Source organism: Lissotriton helveticus, chromosome 12, assembly GCF_964261635.1.
Source record: "Lissotriton helveticus chromosome 12, aLisHel1.1, whole genome shotgun sequence".
Classification (NCBI taxonomy): Eukaryota; Metazoa; Chordata; class Amphibia; order Caudata; family Salamandridae; genus Lissotriton; species Lissotriton helveticus.
The window spans coordinates 161,093,909-161,120,066 of NC_136073.1; the positions used below are offsets into that span (position 1 = coordinate 161,093,909).

Below are 26,158 nucleotides of genomic sequence, written 5' to 3' on the forward strand. Positions count from 1 at the left end.
TAATTTTTTTTATTCATGTTGTATTATTCACTTTATAAATGTTTGAAACAATGATTAGGGTACTAAAGTTTGTTTTTTGCTCCTTTATGTCTTTTTAGGTCTCGCCTGTCGATGCGCATGCGCATCGAGCTTGCGAGACTATTGGGGCTTAAACAGTCTTTAACCAACTTGCAAGGAATCGTGGCGATTCCTTGCAGTGCCCGTGAAATTCAAGCTTAATGCGCATGTGCATTGAGCTTAAAAGCGCGTGCACATGCCCCCAGCCGCCTGCTTGCATGTATTTTCCCTCAGCCGCACTCCTCCCACATCCCGCTCCGCCCCCTCCCCTGCCTGCCGTGTCGCGTTTCTTCAGTTCCCTTAGCCGCACTCCAGGCCCCTGCTGCTTTCACACCCTCATGCCGCTCTCCCCGCTCGGCCCCCTCCCCTGCCCGCCGTGTCGCATTTCTCCTCCCCCCTCCCCACAGCAATGCCCTCCGTCTTGTTTTACCCGTTTCTTCTTTTCTCTATCTGTCCCGCGTCCCTTTCTCTCTTTGCCTCGCAGCGTCTTTTTTTTTGCTTCTGATGCCCGTATGTTTCTTTACAGTATCTCAAGCATGCCAAAAGTTCTTTTGATTTAAACATAAAAAACGACCATGTCTAGAACTTAAAGAGCAAGAGATTAGTGCCTTTCGTTTTTAAACTCTGATTTCCTCAAACAAACATGAGCCCGCGTCCCTTTCTCTCTTTGCCTCGCAGCGTCTTTTTTTTGCTTCTGATGCCCGTATTTTTGTGCAGGCAACCGAGGGGTTCATTCATGGCTGGCCGGTGGCCGGCCGTACTTTCAGTTTCCTGCTTCTCCAGCTCCTTCCTCTCTGCTGGAAACAGACAAAAGGCGCCAGTGGTGCACAACATAGACGGAGCCATCCGGCTTAATGATTGCTTTGGAATTCCATGTGTTAACAGTAAACAGACCAGAGGCGCCAGGAGAGCACAAGCCACACAGAGTTGCACCCCCACCTCCCCCTCTCGCCTTAGTCAAACGAGGTGTTTGTAACCAAGGCTGCGTCTTCTTTGGTGCGTTTATAATGTACATGGGATGTTTGGGTTCATGCTGGGTAGCGCTGCAGCCATTGACTCTCCCCCAGCCCTACCCTCCTTTGGCTTCTATAACGCACTGTTGTAGTACTGTTAAGGTGGGCTAAAATACAGGCACTTTCTTCTAAACTAAACATATGTTTGTCGTAATCTCTTTATTAAAGTGCAAACAATGTTTTAAAATGCTGCCGCTGTTAGTTACACGAGGTGTTTGTAACCGAGGACGCTCTCCACATGATCGCCTGCCTCTCTCACACATGTGAGTGCGTTTCAACTATGTTTTATTAGTATCGTGCTGTGTGTTGGCTTTTTCATATGTTGTCATGGGTCTATATTTTTATAATAATGGCAGCGCTTTAGGCAACGCCACCTGCAGATAATTACCCGGACGTCTGCTGAGGCAATCAGCAGCGCTGCTCTCGAAGAATAACACGGGGGTCCATAGCAGTGCCACGCGACCGGTCCGGCGCGCTCTCCTCCCTGCTACCGGGGGCCAAGACAGGCAGGGATATCCTTAAATTGCACAGCCAACGAAACTCCAGGGCAAATGTGGTAAGGGGATAAACACGGGCACGGCGAAAACATGGCAACAGTCACCGCATGCAAAACTCGATTGCTGTTTAATTTCCTACCCCACCACCATACACGCATACAACCACTCACACATACAACCACTCACACATACAACCACTCACACATACAACCACTCACACATACAACCACTCACACATACAACCACTCACACATACAACCACTCACACATACAACCACCCACACATACAACCACCCACACATACAACCACCCACACAACCACCCACACAACAACCACTCACACATACAACCACTCAAACAACTACACACACAACCGCACACACAAACACACACATCTGTCGCCCTCACTCTATCTATTCCCCTCACTCTATCTATTGCCCTCACTCTATCTCTCTATCGCACTCACTCTCTATCAATCTATCTATCTATCGCCCTCACTCTATCTATCGCCCTCACTCTATTGCCCTCACTCTATCTATCGCCCTCACTGTCTATCTATCTATCGCCCTCACTCTGTCTATCTATCTATCGCCGTGACTCTGTCTATCTATCTATCGCACTCTATCTATCTATCGCTCCATCCCCAGCATCACTCAGGGGCACCACAGCATCACTCAGCACCACCACAGCATCACTCAGCACCACCACAGCATCACTGGTTCAAATATGTTCTCTCAATGTTTGAAGCTTTAATGCAAATGTCACAAAAAAATGTTAATATTTCACTTCTGTTCTTGTATTTTAGTCAATGAACATAATCTTCACAACAGTTATTTACAAAAGTTTAAGCTATTGCCATTAAAAAATACAATCACTTTTATTTAATTATTAATTAATTAAAAATATTAAAAGCCAATGTTAATTGTAATATCAATAAATTTAAGTAAAGGCAATACAAAACATGTGACATTACAAATACTAAAAGTGTCACATATGCTAAAGTTAAAAGTATTGGCATTGTAAATCACAAAACATAAATATAAAATGTCATTTACAAAACCAATAGCTCCAACTTTCCTACTGCGAGACCTATTGGCAACGCCAGTGCTGACGCGCCTGATCTTACCATACCAAATTAGGTCAATAAGCTCTGAGACCGTCGATAGTGCTTGTGGGGCCTGCCATCTAAGTCACGTAAATACAAAACATGTTGCATTCCAAATGCTATAGGTGTCACATTCGCGAAAGTTATAACTATTGGCATTGTAAATGACAAAGCCATCAATTTAGCAATTTTAACAACGAAAAAATAAATAAAATATGTCATTTACAAGACCAATAACTACAACTTTTCTAATGCGAGACCTATTGCATTCCAACCCCACTCATCCACGCAACGCCACTCACACACGCAACGCCACTCACACACGCAACGCCACTCACACACGCAACGCCACTCACACACGCCACTCATCCACGCAACGCCACTCATCCACGCAACGCCACTCATCCACGCAACGCCACTCATCCACGCAACGCCACTCATCCATTTGAAAAACGAAAAATGTCAAACTCTTCTATTGCCAGACCTATTGCATTTTCAATGCTTGTTTTCCATTCTCCCTCTTTTATTTTATTGCATATATTACTCACAAACAAAATGTTTTTTTCTGTTCTTGGACTGATTTGTGAGTTATTCAATGTTTATGTATTTTTGAAAAATGTTAATAAAGAATTATGATTAAAAAAAATTAATTCTTGTAACGTTTCACCCACCTTCAGTGCAAGGTGACCAGATGGCTCCCTGGCACCATGGTCAAGGTCAGAATTTACTTTTTCAAATGACTGTTTTCAGGTATGTTGGTCTATGTTAGTCCAACTGGTTTCATTAAAACGAAAGGAAAAACAGGACTGAAAAACAATGCCACCTTTGTATATGTATTATTTTTTTATGTATTATTTATTTGCTCTCTGTCTAGTCTAAAGCAGCCAGTTTCCTGTCTCGCAAAAAATCGCTCTCCTCACCGTATAAAATTCACAGTGGTCAAATAACTGTTTCGTGACACCTTCAGCCCTCCCTGGTTTTTCAGTCATCAGTAATTCGCACGTCCCCATTTTGAAGGCGATAGTGGCAATGTTTTAATTTAAAAACAAAAAAAACGACACTTCCCAGAATGCAATATGCCAGTGACTAAAACCAAAGGTTGATATGGGGTGTTTCTACCCTTTCACCAGCACGGAGTCGCTCTTTTTATCCACCTTCTCCCCCCAATGAGTCGTTTCTCTCTCTCTGCAGTCTTTCTCTAACACGTTTTATATCTTCTATCCCTTTCCGTTTACGGGCCACCATCCACCCGGCGGTTTCCTTGGCTGCGTCTACCCCTCCCCATTGCCTAGTCTCTTCCCAGTCTCCTCCCCTTCCCCGCGGGTGCCGGGGTGAGTCAGGGCTCAGGCTTGGGCCCGCCCTCCTTTCCATCTACAGCAGGGCCCGGATGTCCGTGACGTCAGTCGGCCATTTTTGTGCCAAAAGAAACAACACATCCAAGAGCCAGGGAGATATTCAGGGAGAGACGGGACCCGTGCACCTACTCCAGCGTCAACATGTGAGTGCAGGGGGCCTCGGGGGGCGGGGAGGATATGGAAACAAGGGGGCGCAAGGGGAGGGCAGTTAATGCACACTGGATGCCAAGGGTTGGGAAATGGAGGGGATGGGAATTTCATGGGGGAGGGGTGAAGAAACGGAAAATTATGCTGTGGGGCCGAAGATGTAAAACATGGGAAGGACATAAAATAAGAGGGAAAACCCATAAACTGAGGTATTCAATTAGGGTAATTCGTGAGGAAATGCGAACGAGCAACAAACAAGAATGGATATGCTTAAACTGGGGCCGGGGACGTGAGGGTTAAAGCAGGCAAATAAGATGGATTTATGAAATGCTATTCATTTAATTGCAGGGGCTTGGTAAGTACAAATAAGGAATGGGAAGAATAAGGGAATACGAGGGCGGAATAAATGAAATTTGTAAGAAACGCAGGCACTGGGTTCGAAGAAGAAGAAAATAAATGGGTAGAAACTGGTTAAAAGGAAAATTCAAGAGTTGAGAACTAAAAAAATAGAGAAATGAAAGATTAAGGGCAGTCAAGATGGAATGGAATCATAAAAATAGTGTATTAATTGAATGAGCAAGGAAAGTAGGGCTGATTCTGAGGTTGCAGGCCTAGGAGGGAAGAGCGAAATAACGAGGGGAAAAATGCTTGGCTCGCTGCCTGCTGTGTAAGGCAGCTGGCATATATTTGTTTTCATGGGTCTCTGAATTGTTGTTCCTAGTACACATCAGTTGTCAATGTGCAGACGTGTTTTTTGACTGTTCGTGTGAAGCTCTACTTTAGGTTGTGCGCTGATGTGCTGCTCAGGTTTGGCTTAATAAATTAATGGTGTCTGGTGTTTTTTTTATGTTAGTATGTTTTCGTGGGTAGAAGTGGATTTGTTATACGGGGTAGCCTTGGATGTGATGTAATACGTTTCCTCATTGGGTGTCAATGTGCTGGATATGGTTATGTTATCATTACCTCTATAACGTGTTTTTTTGCTATTTGTTGGGTGCCTTAGCACTTATGGAGTCAGGGAGCCTTTTCCATGCATTTCTGGGGCGATGATCATGACCAGGATATGGACGTGAATGTGTTATCCATTTTACCCAGGCCAGGGCCTGGCTGCCTTGGCCAGGCCAGGGCCAGGGCCTGGCTGCCTTGGCCAGGGCCTGGCTGCCTTGGCCAGGGCCAGGTCCAGGGCCTGGCTGCCTTGGCCAGGGCCAGGTCCAGGGCCTGGCTGCCTTGGCCAGGGCCAGGTCCAGGGCCTGGCTGCCTTGGCCAGGGCCAGGTCCAGGGCCTGGCTGCCTTGGCCAGGGCCAGGTCCAGGGCCTGGCTGCCTTGGCCAGGGCCAGGTCCAGGGCCTGGCTGCCTTGGCCAGGGCCAGGTCCAGGGCCTGGCTGCCTTGGCCAGGGCCAGGTCCAGGGCCTGGCTGCCTTGGCCAGGGCCAGGTCCAGGGCCTGGCTGCCTTGGCCGGGCCAGGTCCAGGGCCTGGCTGCCTTGGCCAGGCCAGGCCAGGGCCTGGCTGCCTTGGCCAGGCCAGGCCAGGGCCTGGCTGCCTTGGCCAGGCCGGGGCCTGGCTGGCTGCCTTGGCCAGGCCGGGGCCTGGCTGCCTTTTCTAGGTGCTTTGCACAGGCTGGGCTCCGATACCTTGCCAGGGTGATTATAGATGTGCTGCCTGGGATGGGTTTGGCTGTGTTGCCCATGGTGGAACTTCTGGTGCTGGAGTGGAAATGGTAGCTGAATGTGTTATCTAGGGTGGGAGTCTTGGTTATGATGTTTAGAAGCTAGTCGTTGGGGTTGATGTAAAATGTAAATGTATTTCGATTTATATAGCGCACTAATCACCCAGAGGTCTCAAGGCGCTTGCTTAGGGAACCCGTCCTGGTATTCCCCTGTGTGATAACCCCGGCAGGGTATCCACAAGGTGAAAGCCAGGCATCCCACCGCGAGGGGCCGTAGTGGAGATTAAGCAAGCTATTGCCCAGAGTCGCAGAGTGTGAACCCGTGAGTTGAGTAGGCACCGGAACGAGAATTATCGAGTCCGTGGATTTTTTAGCCCAAGACCTGCCGAGGCGGGGAATTGAACCCTGGTCCAGGATCGATCTCAGCTTCCGGGTCTGCCGCCTCTAACCCCTGAGCCACACTTCTCCACAATGCGGTGTCAGAGATCTAGATGTTAGTGGAGAGGAGCTGGATATGTAGAGATGGGGATGCAGATGTTGGTGATGTCATCAACATGTTGTATTAGATGAAGATGGTTGTGTTGCTTAATAGCTGACACTATTGTTTTGCTCATGGTTGGTGTTGTCTTCTCAACAGGGCTGTAGATGTTTTGTCCTGGAAAGCAACAGATATGTTGTCCAGAGTGGGTTTCTGTGTCTATTCCATGTTGAACATGGATTTTCTATTCATGGTTGATGTACTGTCTGTGGTGGAAGTTGATGGCTTATCAGGGGCGTTATTCAATGTTTTCAGTGGGGTATGCTTGGAAGCAATTTTTGTGGACTGACTGCCTGGAAGGAGCTGCTGTGGAATGTCAGGAATGAGCTATCTTGGGAGTTCCCATATCTGTTGCCTGTGGTATTTACACATAGGTTTTTAAGAGTATGACGGTTAGGGTTACCCTGATTATTTTGTAATGTGCTGTCAGAAGCTATCTGGAGGTTATGTCCATGATATGCACAGAGATCTTATACTGAATGGGCCTGGATGCCTTTTCTAGGGTATGTCTCTGTGTGATGTTTGGAGGGGGTCTGCATTTGTTTCCCATAGTGGATGTGGATATTGTATTGTAATATAGGTCTTACTACCCCTGACGAGGGGTCGAAGCACTTTTTCGGCTAGTTGCACGCTACTTCGGAACCCATAAAGGATTAGTGGTGAAGTAGTATAGTGAAATACGAAGGTAATTTGAGTGGTGGATATTAGTCAGTTATTTGGATTGAGAAGGATAGCGGAGAGATAGAGGGAAAAATATTTGCATTTATATAGTGCTTGCTACTCATGTTAACATGTTGAAGTGCTTTTTCGGCATGTGTCATGCTACTCTGGAACCCAGAAAGGATTAGTGGTAAATTAGCATAGTGAAATATGAGCATTGGACATGTTGGTCTGTTGTTTTGATTGAATAGGATAGTGGAGGGATAGAAGAGTGAATGATTTAGACTTTTTTTTGTTTTGGAGGTCATAATAGTTGGAGGAAGCTTGAAATGAGTAAAAAGGGATGTGGAGGGGAAGAGTTTAGAAAGGCTTGTTTTGGGGGATCGGTATAATAAGAGATGTCGGATGATGCAAGGAGGGGTATAGTAGGGGAAAGTCTACAAAGGGTTATTTTGGGGATCTTAGTAGTGGTATGGGGTTTCGGATGAACAAGAGTGGATGTAGAGGATATATTGATAGAGGTATAAGGTGAGAAATACGGTAGTGCATTGGAAAGAGTAATAGAAAAGTGTGAGATGAGCCGGAGATTTGAGGTAGAAGATATATTGAGAGAGGAATAAGGTGAGAAATAGGGTAGTGCATTGGATATGCTGATTAAGAAGAACGTTATAAATCCATAAGTACATGGAAAGTATATAGATGCATAAAGGAGGTAAGTATATGTAAATTAAAGATTGTTAGTGCACTGAATATGCTTTTTTTTAGGAGAAAAGTAATAAATATATAGATCCAAGTACATGGAAGCTATATAGATGCTTAAAGGAAGTAAGTATATGTAGATTAAACAAGAATCAGATAAACTCTGGTTTTTAAGTGTTTTTGTGCTTAATTATTCTACATGTTTATACAAAGCAATACACCTATATAGGTACATATCTATCGTATAAATACATGCTTATACTGAGAGATATGCTGTATATTTGTGTTTGCGTTTGGTGCTTATGTGGGGAAGAGCCAATTCTTGAGTAGTTTGCTGAAGATAAGGTGGTTGTCAGAGGAGCTTTTGTTGGGGGGGCAAAGAGTTCAATAGTTTGGCTGCTTGACCTGAGATGGATGTGCCACCCATGTTTTTTTTCTTGTACCTTGGGATTTTGAGGCGAGGTGCCACACTAGAGCAGAGGTTCCAATGATGAATGTGTTTGGTGATTTTATTCCCGATGAATAGTGGTCCCATTCCATGTATCGCTTTGTGGGTGATACAAAGCAGCTTGAACGTGGATCTTCTGGCAACCGGTAACCAATGCAGGGCTTTCAAGGCAGGTGATATGTGGTCTCGCGGTTTGATATGCAAGAGTAGTCTGGTAGCCGAGTTCTTAATCCGTTGTAGTCAAGTCCAACTTTATTTAGGTCGTTCCGACCATAAAAGTGCAAATGCTTACAGTGCAAAGTGATAGAAATTAATACATTGCAATAACACCTTAAGTGTTTAAACCATAAAAGTGCAAATGCTTACAGTACAGAACTTCAGGTTTGATTACATGACAATGTTCATTGAATGCATTACAATAGATTATTAATCGAAGAAATAAATCATGATAAAAATAGTTAAGATGGTTAAATAAAATGATAAAATAAAAAGTATGGTTACCCAAGGGGAAGACCCTGTTAAAGTGCATTTGAAGGTCCCACTATAAAATCACAATAAAATGATCGGACCACAAACAGTTTTTTGAATAGCATGTTTAAGAAGATGGAAAAGAAGAACTGTAAGGCAAACATCACTTCATAAGTGTGTGCCTTCTGATTATCCACATTTTTCCGAGAAACCTAGCTACTGCACAGGCAACAAGTGTTCTTGAATCCGATTTTAAAATATGCTGCGCTTCCTGGTGACATTGTGTTCCCAGCAGCCTACGAACGTGTGCCAACGATTTGCGTCTCGGGGAGATGTACATTGGATGAACAAACCAAAAATGTGCACAATTGTCTCAGTAGACTTGTAGCAACCAGGGCAATGTAGCTGCCCTGATAGGGGTCGTCTCCACTCCACTGTAAAAGAGTTCACAGGAAGTGATCCAAATCTAAATTGGATATAAAGCTTTCTATCCTGTGGGATTGTAATGGCCTCCAAATATTGCTAGTGTCCTCTGAGTTTTGATATCCATGAATTCAGTTGTGAGGCGACCACAGTATGACTGTGTTGCGTTAGTCTGAGCCACCCAGTTCCAATATTGAGATTTGAGGAGCGTTTTACTAGGGAAAGAGCAAGGTTCATTGGCGTTCCAAGAACTCATTAAACCTATCTCTGCAAGTATGGATCTAACTTTGGTACACCACCCGATTTTGTTAAAGGGTTGAGTTTGCAAACTTAATGGGCCGCAGCTGAATAATGTGAAAACTCGGGGGTTTGTTTCAGGCGCAACCAAAAGAGCAAAGGGCCAAGTCGTGCCTTATTCACAATGGATTGGCTACCCATATCAAACCGAAGAGGAAGAAGTGGGGTACTTTGGGGAAGAGAACAGAGGGATCTCAAGAATTTGTTCTCCGTAGTTAAGAGACCCTTTAAGTTCTCGAACCCCCAAAGTTCAGCCCCATACAAAACCGAGCCCACTACTTTGTGGTCATAAATCTGTAGTGGCGCTGCTATTGGTCTTGACTGGGAGCGTATGTGCTGCTTCAGCAGGGCCCCAGTGGTCTGCTTCTGCTGAAGAGTCTGCTTTGCTATATGGTGCTTCCAGGCCGTTTCCTCTGAGAGGGTCACACCCAGATAGTCAAAAGTGACTACTCTCTCGAGTTCGGCCCCCCCAGGAGTCAATTTACTTTTAAAGGATTTGTAGGGGTTCAACATTAAAAGTTTTGTTTTCGATGTGTTGACCACCAGGCCTCTCGACCCACAGAAATAATCAAAGCTATCTAGCAGCAGTTGGAGACCACTGGGGGTCTTTGAAACCAATAATGTGTCATTCGCAAATAGCAGAGTTGTTACTTTGACCTTGCCCAGCGAGGGGGCATTAGCTGGGACTTCTGCTAAGGGGTGGACCACCCCATTGATGAGTGAAAACCAGGTCGGCGCCAACACGCATCCTTGTCTAACCCCTCTATCGACTCTGTCAGCTGCCCTTGCTCTCCCCAGTGAATCCATGCAAAGTTATCCTCATGAAGGCAGATAACCAACGCGAGTGGTGGTGGAAAACCCGTCTCCTGCAGGACTTGCCAGAACTTGTGACTTGGGATAAGGTCAAAGACAGACTTCAGGTCGATAAATGCTGTGTAAAGATTACCCCTCCATATAGTGACTGTTTTCCAGGCCAGTAGTGAAAAACAAAAAAGCTGATCGATGGTGCTTACTTTCTTTCAGACCTTTGTAGTAATTTCATGGTAGTTAAAGGTGATCCGTGGTAGGGGGTATTGGCGTAATTGAGTTTGGACAGAACAAGGGAGATTTTAGCTCAGACCTTGTGTGGAAATCCCAAATGGGGGAAGATTAGTCGCAAAATTTTTATAGTAAAAAAGCTTGATCTTGGTAGTTTGTCCACTCGGGCATTTATCGATAGCTTGGAGTCCATGGTTATTCCGAGGTTTCTTACTGCCTTCGATACTTCAGGTGGTGGTCCCATTAATCAAGCCAGGCGACAAGTGTTATATTATGTTATTTATACTTGTAGAGCGCACTGTTACCCTAGGGTGTCCTGGCGCTACAAGTGGGTCATAATGTTTCCAATCGCCACATGTGAGTATTTCCGTTTAGGAAGCATTCGATTTGAGATGGCTCCAATTCATCCATTGATCCACGGCTCTGAGCGAACTGAAAATTGGCGAGTTTCCAATGTCTTTGTGGCATTCCAGTTGAAGGAGTATTTTTGTATCATCTGCATAATTATTGCATATGTGGTGAAAATGATTGATCAGTACTGGTAATGATTTCATATAGATGTTGAAAAGCATGGGCAAGATAATAGAGCCTTGAGGGGCCTCTGCTTTTGTGGAGTATGGTTTGTACGAGAAAGCTGGAATATGGATGACATTGGTTCTGTTTTGAAGGTAGGACGCGATCCAGTTTAGAGTAGTCCCTTCTATGCCAGCTTCCTAGAGTCTTTGTAGCAGAGTGTCATGGTCAACCGTGTCAAAGGTAGCAGAGAGGTCCACGAGGAGTAGCGCAGCAACCCTGTTGCGATCAGCTGTGTTCAGGTCATCCCAGATGGCAAGGAGGGCAGATTCTGTGCCTCTTCCTGGACGAAATTCTGTTTGGTAGTCTGAAAGTATGGCATTCTCTTCAATGAAATGTGACATCTGAGCGAACACTGCTCTTTCTATCCATTTGCCCAGGAAAGGTCCATTTGTAATGGGTCTGTAGTTGTCGGGGTTCAGCGGGTCCAAGTTTGTTTTCTTCAGTAAAGGGCCTATGTATGACCTTTTGAGTTCTCCTGGTAATATTCCCGTAGTTTAGGCATCGTTGATGATTCTTCTTAATGGAGTGGCAGCAGAGGTTGTCAGATAAAATGTCTTGAAAGTTTGCGGTGGACACGGGTCAAAGGCATGGAAGAGGCATCTAGGTGAGGTTGACCTGTTGCAGTTATGCAGTTAGCGTAGTGTCCAAGGAGGTCTTGATTTGTTATTTAGGGACTCACGGTACATATTGTAATATCTGGGTAGGGTTGAAGGTATCTAGATTTGTGAATCAAGGTTTTTTCTGCTGTAAATGTTGACCTCTAGTCCTAGGCGAGTACGATTGTGTTGCACATGATTGGCAAAAATATTTTGTTCATGGTTGTTCTCACTATAATTAGAGCTGTGGACGTTTTGTCTATGGATGGCGTGGGAATGTTGTTCAGAGTGAATTTTGTTCACTTAAAATATTTGCCTAGAGTGGATGGAAATGTGCTATTCATAACTGGCACAAATGTATTTTCTGAGTTGGAAATAGATGTGGTTTTTTAGGGTCTTTTAATTTATTTTATGGTATTGACCTCGACTGACTGTGGGGGTATTCCTAAATTGGTTGTTTGTGGTATGCCTCAATAAGTTGATCCAAGGTATGTCTTGGTGGGTCAGACGGAAGCTGGGACTGAATTGGTTATCAGGGTGGAGGTGTATAGAAAAAGGGTGAAGTCTCTCAGTTGTCAGATTGGGCCCGAGGGTGTTCATCCGGTGTATGGTCCGGGAGCCCAGCAAATGTTGACCAGTGCTGACGTGGAGGTGTCATCCGTGGTGTTCATGGCTCTGTTCTATGCAGGCTGTGATCTGGGCCTGTAGTTGGAGCCAAAATCAGTTTTGTTTTAGAATTCTGGATTGTGCGGTCTTGGGGGCTGGCACATGTTCTAGTGGCTGTGGCCCCTTTTCTTTTGGGGGTGGTGAGGATGTCCAGCATCTACATAGTTGGGATCTGGGGTGTGGGACAGGAGCATGGATCCATTGTCTTGGGGATGGGTATGGGCTTCTTGTCTTCTGAGGACTTTGTTGCCTTTGTGTGGGCATGGTTCTGGTGTGTCCTGGTGTTTGGTCTGATATCTGATGTCTAAGGGGCATGTACTGGATGTGAAGGATCATGAACCTTTAACTGCTGGGAGGGATGGAACTGTTCCTTACAGGAGCGTGGATCTAAAAAAACCTCCGTCCGATATCCCTGCTTCCAGCTCCTGCCAAGATGCTCGAGGCCCACCGTAACTCCCATCTTAGCGCTTTCCTGGACAACTTCTGCCTGCTAGACTCTTCTCAGCATGGCTTGCCGAAATCGCACAGCACGGAGTCAGCTCTCACAGTGGTGGTCAACAACATCCGCGCTAATGTCGACAGTGGTCAGACTACTCTTCGGATCCTGCTCGACCTTACAGCCGCATTTGACACCCTGTCCCCTTCCATTCTGATCACTCGCCTTAGAGAGATGGGAGTGGATGGGCCCGCCCTGAGCCTCTTGGCCTCGTTCCTAAACCAACGCATGCAGATGGTCAAACTGGGTGACTTCCTCTCTCCTGCCAAGCCTGTGCAATGTGGGGTCCCGCAGGGCTCATCTTTGAGCCCCACCCTCTTCAACATATATGTGGCCCCACTTGCCAGGCTTGTAAGATAATTTGGATTGGAAGTACTATCGTATGCCGATGACACCCAGATCATGGTCTCCCTCGATCAACCTGTGGAGACCGAGGCATCTAACTTTAGGAACTGCATGGAAGCTGTAGCAGGGTGGATGACCAAAAATTTCCTCAAACTAAATGGGGAGAAGACAGAGGTTCTTGTCTTCGGAGGTAAACATGAGATCTGGTCGGCTGACTGGTGGCCATCTGCCCTTGGAGCATGCCCCACGCCCACCCTAGCAGCTCGCAACCTAGGAGTAATACTTGACACGACACTTTCCCTCGACAAACAAGTAAACAGAACCGTCTCCACCTGCTGCGGGGGCCTAAGGATCCTACGTAAACTGTCAAACTATCTTTCCCTGGACTCCAGAAAACAACCTGCAGTGGCCCTTATATCCTCACGCCTAGATTATTGCAATGCACTTTATCTAGGCATAAACAAGAGGTTGGTTCAACGTCTGCAAGTTGTGCAGAACGCTGCAGCCAGGTTCGTCGTCAACGCCCCTAGACGGTCCTCTGGCTCTGCCATAAGAAAACATCTCCATTGGCTCCCGATGCTGTCCAGGATAGACTTTAAGGTTCTCTGTCTCACCCACTGTGCCATCCACGAATCCGGTGCAGAAGACATTAGGCCTCTTGTTTCTTTTTATACCCCTGGCAGGGCCTTGCTCTCTGCCAACAAGAACCTCCTGTCCATTCCACGGACAAAGAAGGCCAGATGGGGAGGGAAGGCCTTCTTCGCCCTTGCCCTGAAGCTTTGGAACCTTCTTCCTGACAAACTCAAGGGTCTTGCGTCTCTTGATCACTTCCGCAAAGCCTTAAAGACCTGGCTCTACACCAAAGCATACCTATAGACTCCCCCTTGTTCTTTGCACTGCTTTCAGCCTTTCCATCCCATGCGCCTTGATGCCTCTGGGCAAAGTTTGTGCAATACAAAACTTATTTCATTCATTCATCTGTCTGATAAAAAACTAGGTTTGTAGTATAGATGGAGCATACATGGCTTCATTGTCTGAGACGGATCTCTGGTGTCTGCAGCTATGGCTCTATATCTAGGGAGCCAAGACTCTTGCATCTGGTAGGTGTTCACTCTCATCTGTGCCTGACAATGATGCAGCACCTGTCGATTTTGAACCGGTTTCATGTGGGGCCTTGATCAGATAGTATGGACCATGAATCTGCAGTATGAGAACATTTGTTCTGTTGGGTATGGATAGTCTCCTTTTCTGTGCATGGGACGGTAATCTTTTAGGGCACTTACCTTCTCTCCATCAGGGTATGGGTCTGTACTCTATCGGGACGTGGATCTTTTCTGTAGGGTCTTTAGTCTGTTGTGCAGCTGGCTTGTATTTGCTCTCAAATAGACCTGCTTCTTTTCCTAGTGGACAGTGACTCTGGGGATAAGAGCCCTTGATATGGTGTCGGGAAGGTTTGGTGCCTATCCATGCCTACTCCAGACACCATGTCCATATCTAGCCACTCCGTCACCCTTTACCTTTGAGGTATCATTCATTAGTCTAGGATGACGTGCATTTGGTGTCTAAAAGGGCATTATTCTTTTGTGTAGCACTTTGTTGATTGCTTTCTGGCGTTAGTGTGTTCTTGGAGTACTGTTGTAGAGGGGCACGATCTCCTACCCTACTAGTAAGGGACCATGGATCAGAAGTTTGAGCAGCATGAATCTGGTGTAGTGCTCCTGATGAGATTTTAAGGTGGAAGATTTTACTCCTTGTTTTTAAAAGTAAAGTTTAAATATATCAAATTAAGTTGTCTCATTTGTAAGAGATGCATGTAGATCTCGAGCAGCTTGCATGAAAGTTGTGTGCAAGGTCGTTAAATACCAGTTTGAGGGTCTCGGAAAGAATAATAGCTTGTACTGTGAGCATCAGCAGGTTTCTTTAAAACACTACAACAGCTGTTTTTTGAACGAAGGAAAAATGCTGAGAATGAGAATGGGTGAACAGATGGTAGAACTAGTTCAAAAACTAGAGATAAGATGATTTCTTATTTTGCCACACCTACATGGGTTTGAGGATGTAGAAGACTGTTTCCTAGTGGGGAAAGTAGAAAAAAAAATGAGAGGAACGAGTTGAAGGTGTGCACGAAAGTATGTGATTGCTTTGATAGTAGCCATTGTGTAGATGTTGGTAGTCACAAGGAATGATGGAGTGACTGTCAGAGGACGAAATGTGTTGGCCGTGCTGTTTCTTTGGTGTGTTGTAGAATAATAAAGAGAATTGTTTTGAGACTACATTCCACTGATCCCCTGTAATTTTGATATTTAAGAAGAGTACATTGATATTGAACTACATGCACTTCATGAAAGGAGGAGAGAAGAAACAAAGAGAACAAACTCTACAATACAATTATTTGACTCTTGAGGCACTCCCTTTTGTGTGTGGTTTTTCTCTGTTATAATGTATTTATGGTATTGGAGTAGTTTGACTATTCGAGGGCGAGTGCAGACCTTCATTACCTTGTGGGACTAGCACCTGTGCAGCTGTCTTTAGCCAGAGCTACTCTTGCTTTGGTATTATTTTAGCTCTTTCGTCACTTATGAATGTGAGAGCATGTTTTTGTGTGAAAGTTGCAAATGAGAGAACTGACCCATGTTTGTGGCCATGATTTCTTTATTTTGAGTAAATGAGCAGCAGGATTTTAAAAATTGAAAGTGGAGTGGTTCTTGAAAATCAGAGAAAATTGAATTGGCAAGTGCTTTGATTGTGAGCCTGGTTATAGTAAGATAGGCGAGAGCTGGTTTTGTATTTGTGTCTTGACAATTAATTTGGTGGCTAATTTTTGAGATGCGTGCAATTTTGCAACGGTGGGATTAGACTATTATGACTGTTATGGAGCTGGTTATGGCAACCTGAGAGAGCGCAGATTTTTATTTGTGCCTAATCTTGAAAGAGGGCCATATTTGGAAACATGTATGTACAAATGAATGGAGGGTGACCATCAGCTATTGGAGGGGTAAGGTGATGGTGAGCTTGCGTCTTGGGCCAGAATTAGGTCAATGGAATTTCTGTGGTAAGGGTAGAAATATAATTATAGGAGCTTAAATAAGATATGTTTTCTTTGCTGTCTTTAACATTTTTGGTTTGTTCTCTTGGGGATAATGCAATGCGGGGAGTTAGGAACGTGTAAAGGATATTGTTGCAGTCAATGGCGAAAGATCCACTGTTGATGTGGTCAGAATCTGGTCTAGCTTTTTGAAGGGAGCACTAATGGTTAGGGAGATGAATTTGAAGGAGAGGATGGGCGAGTTGACTAAGAGAAACGTTTGGCAATGAAAGGCTTTTCATTTTCTTTGGTTAAATTCGGCTATGTTAAGCATTTCACCTCCCTGACGTGATTTGGTAAAGACCAGTTACCGACTGCAAACCATCCAGAACTCGGCAGCCAAGCTTATCCTCAACCTCCCACACACAACTCTCATCACACAACACCTCAGGGAACTCTATGGCTCCTGAAACACAAACACATTCAATTCAAATTCCTCACACACACGAGGTACTAAACAACTCTGGCCCCACCGACCTGAACAGTCCCATCTCCTTCCATTAGCCACCCAGACATCTCCAATCTGCAGGACTCGCATACACAGAACCAGCTTAGGAGGACGGCTATCTCTTACATCGCTCCTAAAGCTTGGAATGGCTTCCCATTCAACACAGACTCTCATCCTCTCGTTTTGTGTTCCGCAAGAAGCTGAAGACCTGGCTTTTAAATTAAACAACTTGCGATAGGCAGGGCTATGTACACACACATGCTCAGTGCCAAGATAGCACCGTGGGTGATACTGCGTTACAAATGCACATAACAGACACCACTGTAACTGTTCTGCCAGAGGTTGAATTTACTACCTTTTCATATACATGACTGGACACAAAGTATCTGAAACCCGAAGCCGAAAAATTATTTCAAATAAAGTGATGCATATCCCTTCTGAGCACTCTTTGGCGTAGGCATACTGCAGGCACGGAAGCACTGTATTCCACTTCTTCAATTAATTTCTCAGGATTAAGGTTTGTGAAAGATTTGCAGGCTATCCCACACTCGTCCTATATGGATTTCTCAAATGTATGAACTTGGTCCCCCACTGTTAATGCTTTTTTGTATGCAACAAGGAGCGCTATCAAGAGGTCAGTGGCAACCCCGCATGATGCATGGTTCTTTGATTCTACTGCCATTAAAGGATGTTTGTAGGCCTTTGGGACAGATTGATCTCTCCAACCATCCAGAGTAGTTCATCCTCCACTTACTGAAGTATAACGCTAACCTTGAATTCCTTTACTGCCCAGGATTAGAAAGTACAGTAGTCTGCCAGATGAATCTGTTGATGGAAATGGCCACACGTTCTACTGTAAAATTCTGAGATCATTACAGGATTGTGCACCTTGACAAACAAGCATTAGCAAATCCAGAATGCTTGCCTTCCATTTATAGTCTTGAATAATATATCTCAAAGCGAACTACTGCAGTGGAAAATACAAACAATTGATTGGTTTATATATACAATGCATCTATGAGATAGGAAAAATTGACATTTTATGATTCAGTGTATTTTTGAAATGTGAAATTGTTCCTTGTGTATAACCATGCAAGCACCCCATAGGAGGTTGAATAATAGCTAATAGTATGAGGAGAAAGGGAGATTTCTGTAGACGGAGCCAATATTCACTCTTTGTAAATGGTCACATCAGGTTGTGCAGAAAGCTGTGCCGTGAAGGTATATCTGAAAAGAAGAGGGCTCTGTCTTTTAATGGGTGGTCAGTGACTGGACCAATGTATCCCTTTGTATTGTAACAGAAGAACTATTGTAACTAGGGCACAGGTTTCATTCATAGTGGAGGCTTTCTAGCCCCATCCCAACCCCGCATCACTACTTAATGCCGGCTGCTGCGTGGTGAAAGTGTAGACCACTGTCCCTTAGTTGACTCGCTCCTTCCACAGTGCAGCACCGTCTGATAGCTGCTGCTGCCCCATTTCCCACTGCTGGTGCTACTGACCCGAAGGTCAGGAGTTCGAGACCCTCCTCTACCCGCAGATTCCTGCCTGCACCTCATCCCTGGTGGTCCAGTGGTAGAGCGTCACTGCTCTGCTGCTTGACTGCCCTCCTGTCCCTCTTTATGCTGTTTCGGTCTCTTTCTGTTTTTCTCTTTTGCTTCTCTGCCTTTGATCTTATTTTCTTCCTTTTTTCCTGTCCTCTCCCTCTGCACCCCTGCGATGCTCATCCCCCCCCCCTCTGCAGCACTACTTAATGGCAGCTAAAGGCGTTCCATAGGCAAGCCCGCCCAGCGCCACGGACCCTGCTTCTCGGACACTCCATCGCTACGACGCCAGCACCCTCCTCGCCCTCAACCCTGGACACCACGCCGCCTGCCATCTAGCATCACCGAAGATGACTCTTCGCCTGATGGAACTGCAACCGCACCTTCAGCCACACCAACACACTAGCTCCTCTCACCACCCTGCTGACTAAAAGTGCATCCGTCCGGCTCAACTGCATCCTCCTCAACGTACAGTCCCTCCACAGAAATATGGGACCTCCTTGACGCCACCTCTCCTGACATCGCTTTCTTCTCAGAAACCTGGACCAACCCCTGCTCCGGACATTAACATCCCCAACGGTTACAAAATCACCTGCAAGGACCGCCCAGGAGGAGGCATCGCCATTGTCCACAAAAGCACACTCCGACTGACCACGCACTCCAGCGACAACCATGGAACCCTCTACTGCAGATCGGCCCATACCCAACACCACCCTTCGTGGCATCCTCGTCTACAGACCCCTCACCAACATCATCGTACACCTCATGGCGCCCCAGGCTCTCCCATCCACTGACTACATCCAACTCTGAGACCTCAACTTCGACCTCGCCAACCCCAGTGACCAGACACCGCCTCCCTCCTGGAGAAACTCGCCAACATCGGACTCAAGTTGCTAGTCACCACACCGACCCACACAGCCAGACACACGCTCGACCCAGCCTTCTCTGCCAGTGGGAACATCAGCCACACCACTGAACTCTACTGGACAGACCATCAGTGCGAGCATCTCGCCTTGCCATGCCCACCGTACACCACCACCCTCATCGCTCCCCCCGTCGCAGCTGGATCAAGGCCATCGAGGAACTTCTCGTCAACTCCCTCAGCAAAACCACTCGCCAATGCCTATGGACACCAACACCGCAGCACGCAACCTCCTCTGATGGATCTCCAACTGCGCAGACACCATGGCACACCTCAAGAAAAGACCAGGTAACAAAACTCCGAGAAGGCCAGCTGGTTCACTCTTCCCCTCCAGATGCACCTACAGGTGTGTCAAGAAGAGATGGAGGAGCAACAGAACCCCAGAAACTCGCGTAACCTTCTATCTGCCATCACCGCACATCACATTCTCCTGAAAATCACTAAGAAAACAGCCCTCCTAGACAGAATCAACGCCAATGCACACAAAAGCAAAGAACTCTTCGCCATCGTCATGCAGTTCGCCAGGCACAACAGACCAGACGTTCAACCCCCCCCCTCACCCCACATGACCTCTGCAACAAACTCTGCACCTTCTTCCACCCCATGATCAGGAAGATCTTAGACAGCCTCGACGGCCTAGATTCCGCCACCCCACCCTCCACCACCTCCCACAACCAAGCCGCTCTCCAACAGACCGTGCTCTGCTGGACCCTGCTCACAATGGAGGACATGCTTAAGACCATGAAGAGCATCCACTCAGTAGCCCCGTTGGATCCCTGCCCATACCACATCTTCTACAGGGCAGTCGCCGCAAATTGGCCCCCAGCTTTTCCGTGCCATCAATTGCTCCATCGACACCGCCACCTACCCAGAGGACTGGAAACATGCCGTGATCAACCCCTTGCTGAAGAAGCTGTCCTCAGACCTCAAGAACTTAAGACCTATCTCCCTCCTCCCCTTCCCAACCGAGTACATAGAGAAGGCCATCAACAGCTAACTGTCAGAGTTCATCAAAGTGAACCACGTTCTGGGCACCTCCCAATCTGGCTTCTGAAGCAACCACAGCATAAACACTGCACTCCTAGCCACCACCGACATCCGCTTCCTCTTTGACTGGGGCGAGACAAAGCAGCCCTCATCTTACTTGGCCGTCTCAACACCGTCTCCAACTGCACCCTGTTAGGTTTGAAATTCCCATTCCTGCAATGCACTTGTTTCATGCAAGATTAGGTTAGAAGTGTATGGCTAAATAGACGCCATTTGTATTCACTTTTATACAACCCACTGAGTTATTCCCGTAATGTGCAGGCTTCAGTTAGCAAGTGTGACTCCATTTTGTATTTCGTGATGCCTATTAGGCTGTTTAGCCTGCGCCTCAACTAGGCCTCATTACTCGTATTGCTTGCCTCAGCAGAACACTGTATTTCGTTATTATTTTCACTTCTGTTCAAGGCTGTTTCTCGACTTACTAATGAATAGGCCATTGTGCCCTCGCATACCTATCAGAGTGTGTAGTTCTGCTCCCATGTTAGGAGATGCTGAGGCTCAGCACGGTTACCTTGAGTTGCCGATAGCATGTACCCATCTGGCAGGTGGTAGCTCATCCCTCTTTGTTCATGTATAGCATGTACCCATATGGCAGGTGGTAGCTCATACCTTTTTGTTCATGTTCGGTCCAGGCTGGTAACTTTCCACTGTGGGCGTGGTTGGAGGCTATTGGGAAGATTCATTACGTGTTGTAGACTGTTGGGGGGGGGGGGGTGTCAGTCCCTCGGCAGACATCTTAGGGAGCAGGTCAGATTGGACTCCTCTGCAGAGTATTGCTAATAAATGTATGTCTGTATTCTCTACTGTCTGACCGACTCTTCATTACTTGGGAAAGCATAGCAGGTGGTTGTAAGTAACCCGGTTGCCCCTAAGGGCCACTTCCTTCAACCCTATCACAAGACTCCACCATAAGGCTTTGGGCTGGATCCATTCCTTCCTCACTGGCCCGACCCAGCGAGTTAGGCTACCACTATTCCGCTCAGAACCCACGGAGATCAGCTGTAAAGTTCTCCAGGGTTTCTCCCTGAGCCTCGCCCTCGTCAACATGACACCCCTCGCAGCCATTGTCTGAAGCCACAGACTTAACATCGTCTCCTATGTCAATGACACCCAGCTGATCCTCTTCCCTCACCAACTAACCCACAACCGCCAGTATAAACTTCCACAGTGGAATGGTGTCTGTTGCTACCTGAATGAAACGCAGCTGCCTCAAGCTCAACTCCATCAAGAGTGAAGTACATCACTTCAGCCTGGGACGAAACCTGGTGACCAGCCACTCTGGGATCTCTCTGTCTCTCCTCCCCCCTCCCCCCCTCCTCCTCGACGGACCACCCACGCAACCTCCGCATCATACTCGACTCATTGCTCACTATGAACTGCCAAATCAAAGCACACGCTTTGCCTGCTTCGAAAGACATTCAGAGGGATCACCACAGAATTCAGAAAGACGGTCATTCATGCACTCGCCGCCAGCAGACTCGACTACCGCAACGCAATCTACGCCGGCGTCGTCCAGAAACCGCTCAAGAAACTACAGAATGTCCAAAACACCACAGCCAGACTGGGCCTCGACATCCCCCTCTGCGGCCACATCAAGCGACACCTCCGACAACTCCTCTGGCTCCCAATCAACAGAATCACTTTCAAGCTCCTCACTCATGCCTACAAAGCTCAACATGATGAAGGACCAGCATACCCGAACCACCCCCTCACATTCCACGTACCCGCCAGACAACTCCGATCCTCCCAACTCGCCCATACCTCCGTCCCCAAGATCCACAAGACTAGAACCGGAGGAAGGTTGTTCTCCTACCTCGCCGCCAAGACCTAGAACACCCTGCCCCTTCACCTCATGCAATCCCCGTCACTTACCCAATTCAGGAAGGACCTCAAGACCTGGCTCTTCAAACGATCCTCCTCCCAGTCCGACGAGCACCCCCCGTCCCACAGCGTCTTGAGACCCTCACGGGTGAGTAGCTGCGCTTTACCAAACTCCGATTTATTGGCTGATTGATCCATGTGTAGTATTGGAGGTGGGGGTGCAAGAATTTGTTTTGGAGAAGGGGAATTTGAGGAGGGAAACATTTCTGTTGAGGGGTTCAGGATCTGTTGTGTGATGTGAAATGGAGGCAGAGAACTGGTCTTGTGTAACTGGTGTCCGAGATCTGTTTGCGGTGGACAGTGAGACAGAAGTCTACACTGCACTTGACGGGGGTCAGGGATATTTTGTAGAAGGGCAGAAATAGGTACACATCTGTTATTGGAAGAGGTAAGGGATCTCTTGTTTGTTGGGCTGGGGGGTGAGAGAGAAAGCAATCTGGGATCTGTGTGGTATCTTTTATGTAGAAACGCTTCATTGATCACGAAGGCCAACTCCTTTCCGTCTCCTTGCTACCACTCAATATAAAGCTTTGGGTCTGATGTGTAACCTTGATAGGCGGGTGAATAGGGGGAGGAGGGCTAATAACGTTGGAGAGGAGGAGCGGATAAAAATAGACCGTGGGATGTATGGATGTAGCGGAAAGGAATGAAGAAGACGAGACGGGAGAAGAAAGCTGAGCTGAAAAAGTAAACTAAAGTCCACATTTGTAAAGCGCACAATCACCCGTAAGGGTCTCTAGGCGCTGGGGGGCCGTCGGGAAGATTAAGCGAGCTATTGCCCAGAGTCACATGGTGCTGGGCTGACCTGCCGCCGGAGCCGGGGATCGAACCAAAGAGGAAAAGGCATGTAAATAATAGCACAGATGACTTGCATGAACAAGAAAACCGCCGAAATAATAAAGACCTGAACTAGGCAGAGGAAAGACCTAAAAAGAAAGAAAACGTTCTGAAATAATTAGAAAATGCTTTACATATTTATTTATATACACATATGCTTAGAGTTGCTGTTTTTTCTTGCTGTTTGGTGATGTACTCTGACAAGCTCTTTGCGTGTCGTCTTGTGCAAACCCCTGCAGTTTCTCTGCCGTCGAGTGCGACGCCTGCCCTTGAGGTCTGTAATCTGGCCAGGCGGCATTTACCCTCCAAATACTCCTGGTGTCGCCTCCCACGGAATCCTTTCTTTTCTCTCATAACTGCACGGTAAATAAATGTAAACGGTTTACGGGTACGCAAGGGTTGGATTTTGAGTGGTGGAAGAGGGAGTAATGGAGTCTACTAAATGTGGGTCTGTGGAAGATGGGCCATGGCTATTTCCACTCTGTTGTGTTTTACACCTAAGCTCTTCTCACCCTGAAGAAACGACCTCAGACTTTCACATGCTGGAATTCAGGACACGACTACAGCCTGTAAATCACTATGGGAGTCCTGCTACTGACAATAAAGCAAATTCTGGGTTCTGCCATCATTCGATTGTCCATGCTAAACACCTGGTTTGTCCAGCAACCTTGCGGCTCTACATCTCTTTAACAGTTTTTATTTTAACCATGTTCTACTGCGACGTCTGTGCATAAGGTGTGGGTTTGAAGCTGATTTACCAGCATTGGCAAAGCCAGGATGTCTGGCTTTACAATACTAACCTACTCAAACGCAGGTTTGCAAAAATTATTTTTTTTATACATTAGCGCTTTAAAGCCAGACCATTTAACTTTGCCAATGCTGGGTCAGCCTAGAGAGAGAAAGAAGGATTTAATTGTTCGGTCATCCACTTTCCTCTACCAACCAGAGCTTTTTTTGCTACCGCTGGTGGCAAAATGACACCATCTTTCTGCTATTTGTGGTGGCACGCTGGACACTTGCCTACAATGACTTTAATATAGCACCAACCCTGACTAGCTGTGTGCAGATCAAAAGCAAAGCAGGCACAGACCTTGCTAAAGTAAAAACTCCAGGTGCATCAGAATTGGCAAGTGTCCGTGGCCACACAAGCCTTCTCAAAGGTCCACACACGTTGAGGTGCTGTGGAAGCACCATGGACTGCCCTCTAAGATATTGACTAAACAGAACAAATAGCCAGACAGGTTTACTTTTTTAACCTTTAATCACACCAGCCCAACAGTTCTGGGTGGTCAACTATTTTATTTTAGTCTTGTTGTCTTTTTTTGTAGAAAAGCTTTTTCCATTGAATTTTTATATGTCTTCAAAAGAACAATTATCAAACAATAAAGAATACATTCAGAAAAATGTGCAATATATACAAGTGTTCAATATGTACAAAATCAATACTGTGAATTTAAGAAACACCAAAAACACATTAATACAATGCTTAAAAATAATTTTTAACTAGGCACCAGTCCTTCATATTCTATACAAGAAGACAAGCGGCCAACACAGTTCATAGGTACTGCCTGCCTGTCTTACTGAGCCGGAGACTAGATAAATGCTTCTGGGGTTGCACTCCTAGGGATGGAAAATGTGGTACTATTTAATAGCCCTAGCTGCACCCTTCTTCTTTTTCCCAGGCTCGGGGTCAACGTGTTTCGAACCACAGTGTAGTTATGGGTTCTCCTCAGGATACGGACTGGAGGAAGCCAATACTGTATGTAGAACTCTAGACCACAGTTGGAAACTTGCCTCGCAAGTACAGAATTTCTTAGACTTGGGCGAGGTGGCGTGTAGAATGGAGAAGCGCCGGCCGTGCATCGGTCCGGAACTCTTTTGGACATGGTTGCGGTTCAATCCAATTTAGCTCGTTTGTTCAGTGAACTGCTCTGCTTGTTCGCATACGGCGTCATACGAACAAGCGGAGCAGTTCACTGAAAAAGAAGGGTGCTGCTAGGGCTATTAAATAGTACCAGTAATTCAATGGAAAAAGCTTTTCTACAAAAAAAGACAAAAAGACTAAAATAAAATAGTTGACCACCCAGAACTGTTGGGCTGGGTGTGATTAAAGGTTAAAAAAGTAAACCTGTCTGGCTATTTGTTCTGTTTAGTATATTGGAGTGGTCCAAGTCAGTCAGAGACAGGACCCAAACCTTTCTGTCGCCCTCTAAGATGTTTAGCTTGCTGCACAGACCATAACCCACCTACGGTTGCTGGCTGCTACAATTCCCTTTACTTATACAGTATTATAGTAGTGTGATGGAAGCTCCCAGTGCTGTGTGTAGTGAGCCTTTGCTGCTATTGCCTGTGCTTTGTTTATGCATATGTGTTTGTGTATGCAAAGGAAGCTTCTACCACTGCTGCATGTGATTCACTGGGGATGTCATGCAGAACTTCAGTGCATCGACTGGGTTGGTAAAGAAGAATGTGCAACCCTCTGGTGTTACAGTGGGTATGATTAAAAACAGCTTAGAATATGTAATGTATGTGTAGGAAAGTTGGATCTGCTTTTATACTTACCCCCACATTTCGCCTGGTGTTATGCTGTTTCTGACTAGTCTGACTGGAATACTGCTAACCAGGACCCCAGTCTCTCTGCTTTCTCCCCTAAATTGGTAATGGTGAGAACTTGGGTACATCACAGATTGGCTACTGGCGTACCATTATAAGTCCCTAGTATGTGGTACTGAAGTACCCAGGGCATAGGTCCATCAGGGATTCCCCATGGGCTGAAGCATGTATTATGCCACCCATGAGAGACCACTCTAGCTGTAAGGACGGGCCTGCCATTGCAGCCTGTGTAAGCTGGTGCTAGCACCACTTAAAACAGATTCCCTATATCTGAGGCCACTGCACTTAAAACCTACAAATCACCCCTAAAGCAGGCCTTGAAACCCTGAAGGGAGGGTGTTCGGTTCTCAGTCATTAAGATATATAGAGTTGCCTTGCGTCATGACTCGATGGTGAACTCTAAACATGTGGGAATCATACCCCCACACCGTAGACAGTTATATGGTAAGAATCTATGCACTGTAAATCTCCTCCAGGAGGCCCTCCGTGTTCCCGTACCAGTCTTCCAGAACCGGACAGCAAGCTAGGGCTGCTGCCGACCAGAGACCTGATTCTGCCCTCCTGCTGCTGAAACAAGCTCGAGCAGAGGCAGGTAGAACAATAGATATCCTGTCACAGGGAGGTGTGGCCATCTCCCAGACAGGGTTTGGTGTATTGGGGCAGGGTGGGGGTGCATGCCAGCACCACTGAG

At 46.4% G+C, this 26,158-nt stretch overlaps 1 protein-coding gene across 1 annotated transcript in view; it reads left to right on the forward strand.

The window, feature by feature from the left end:
* The first annotated feature begins 4,032 nt into the window (after positions 1 to 4,032).
* VAMP2 (vesicle associated membrane protein 2) overlaps positions 4,033 to 26,158 on the forward strand; it is a 120,964-nt gene continuing 98,838 nt past the window's right edge. The window contains exon 1 of the mRNA XM_078669683.1: positions 4,033 to 4,170. Within this exon, the coding sequence (XP_078525809.1) occupies positions 4,169 to 4,170 (2 nt within the window). The 5' untranslated portion in view covers positions 4,033 to 4,168. The remainder of the gene's footprint in view (positions 4,171 to 26,158) is intronic.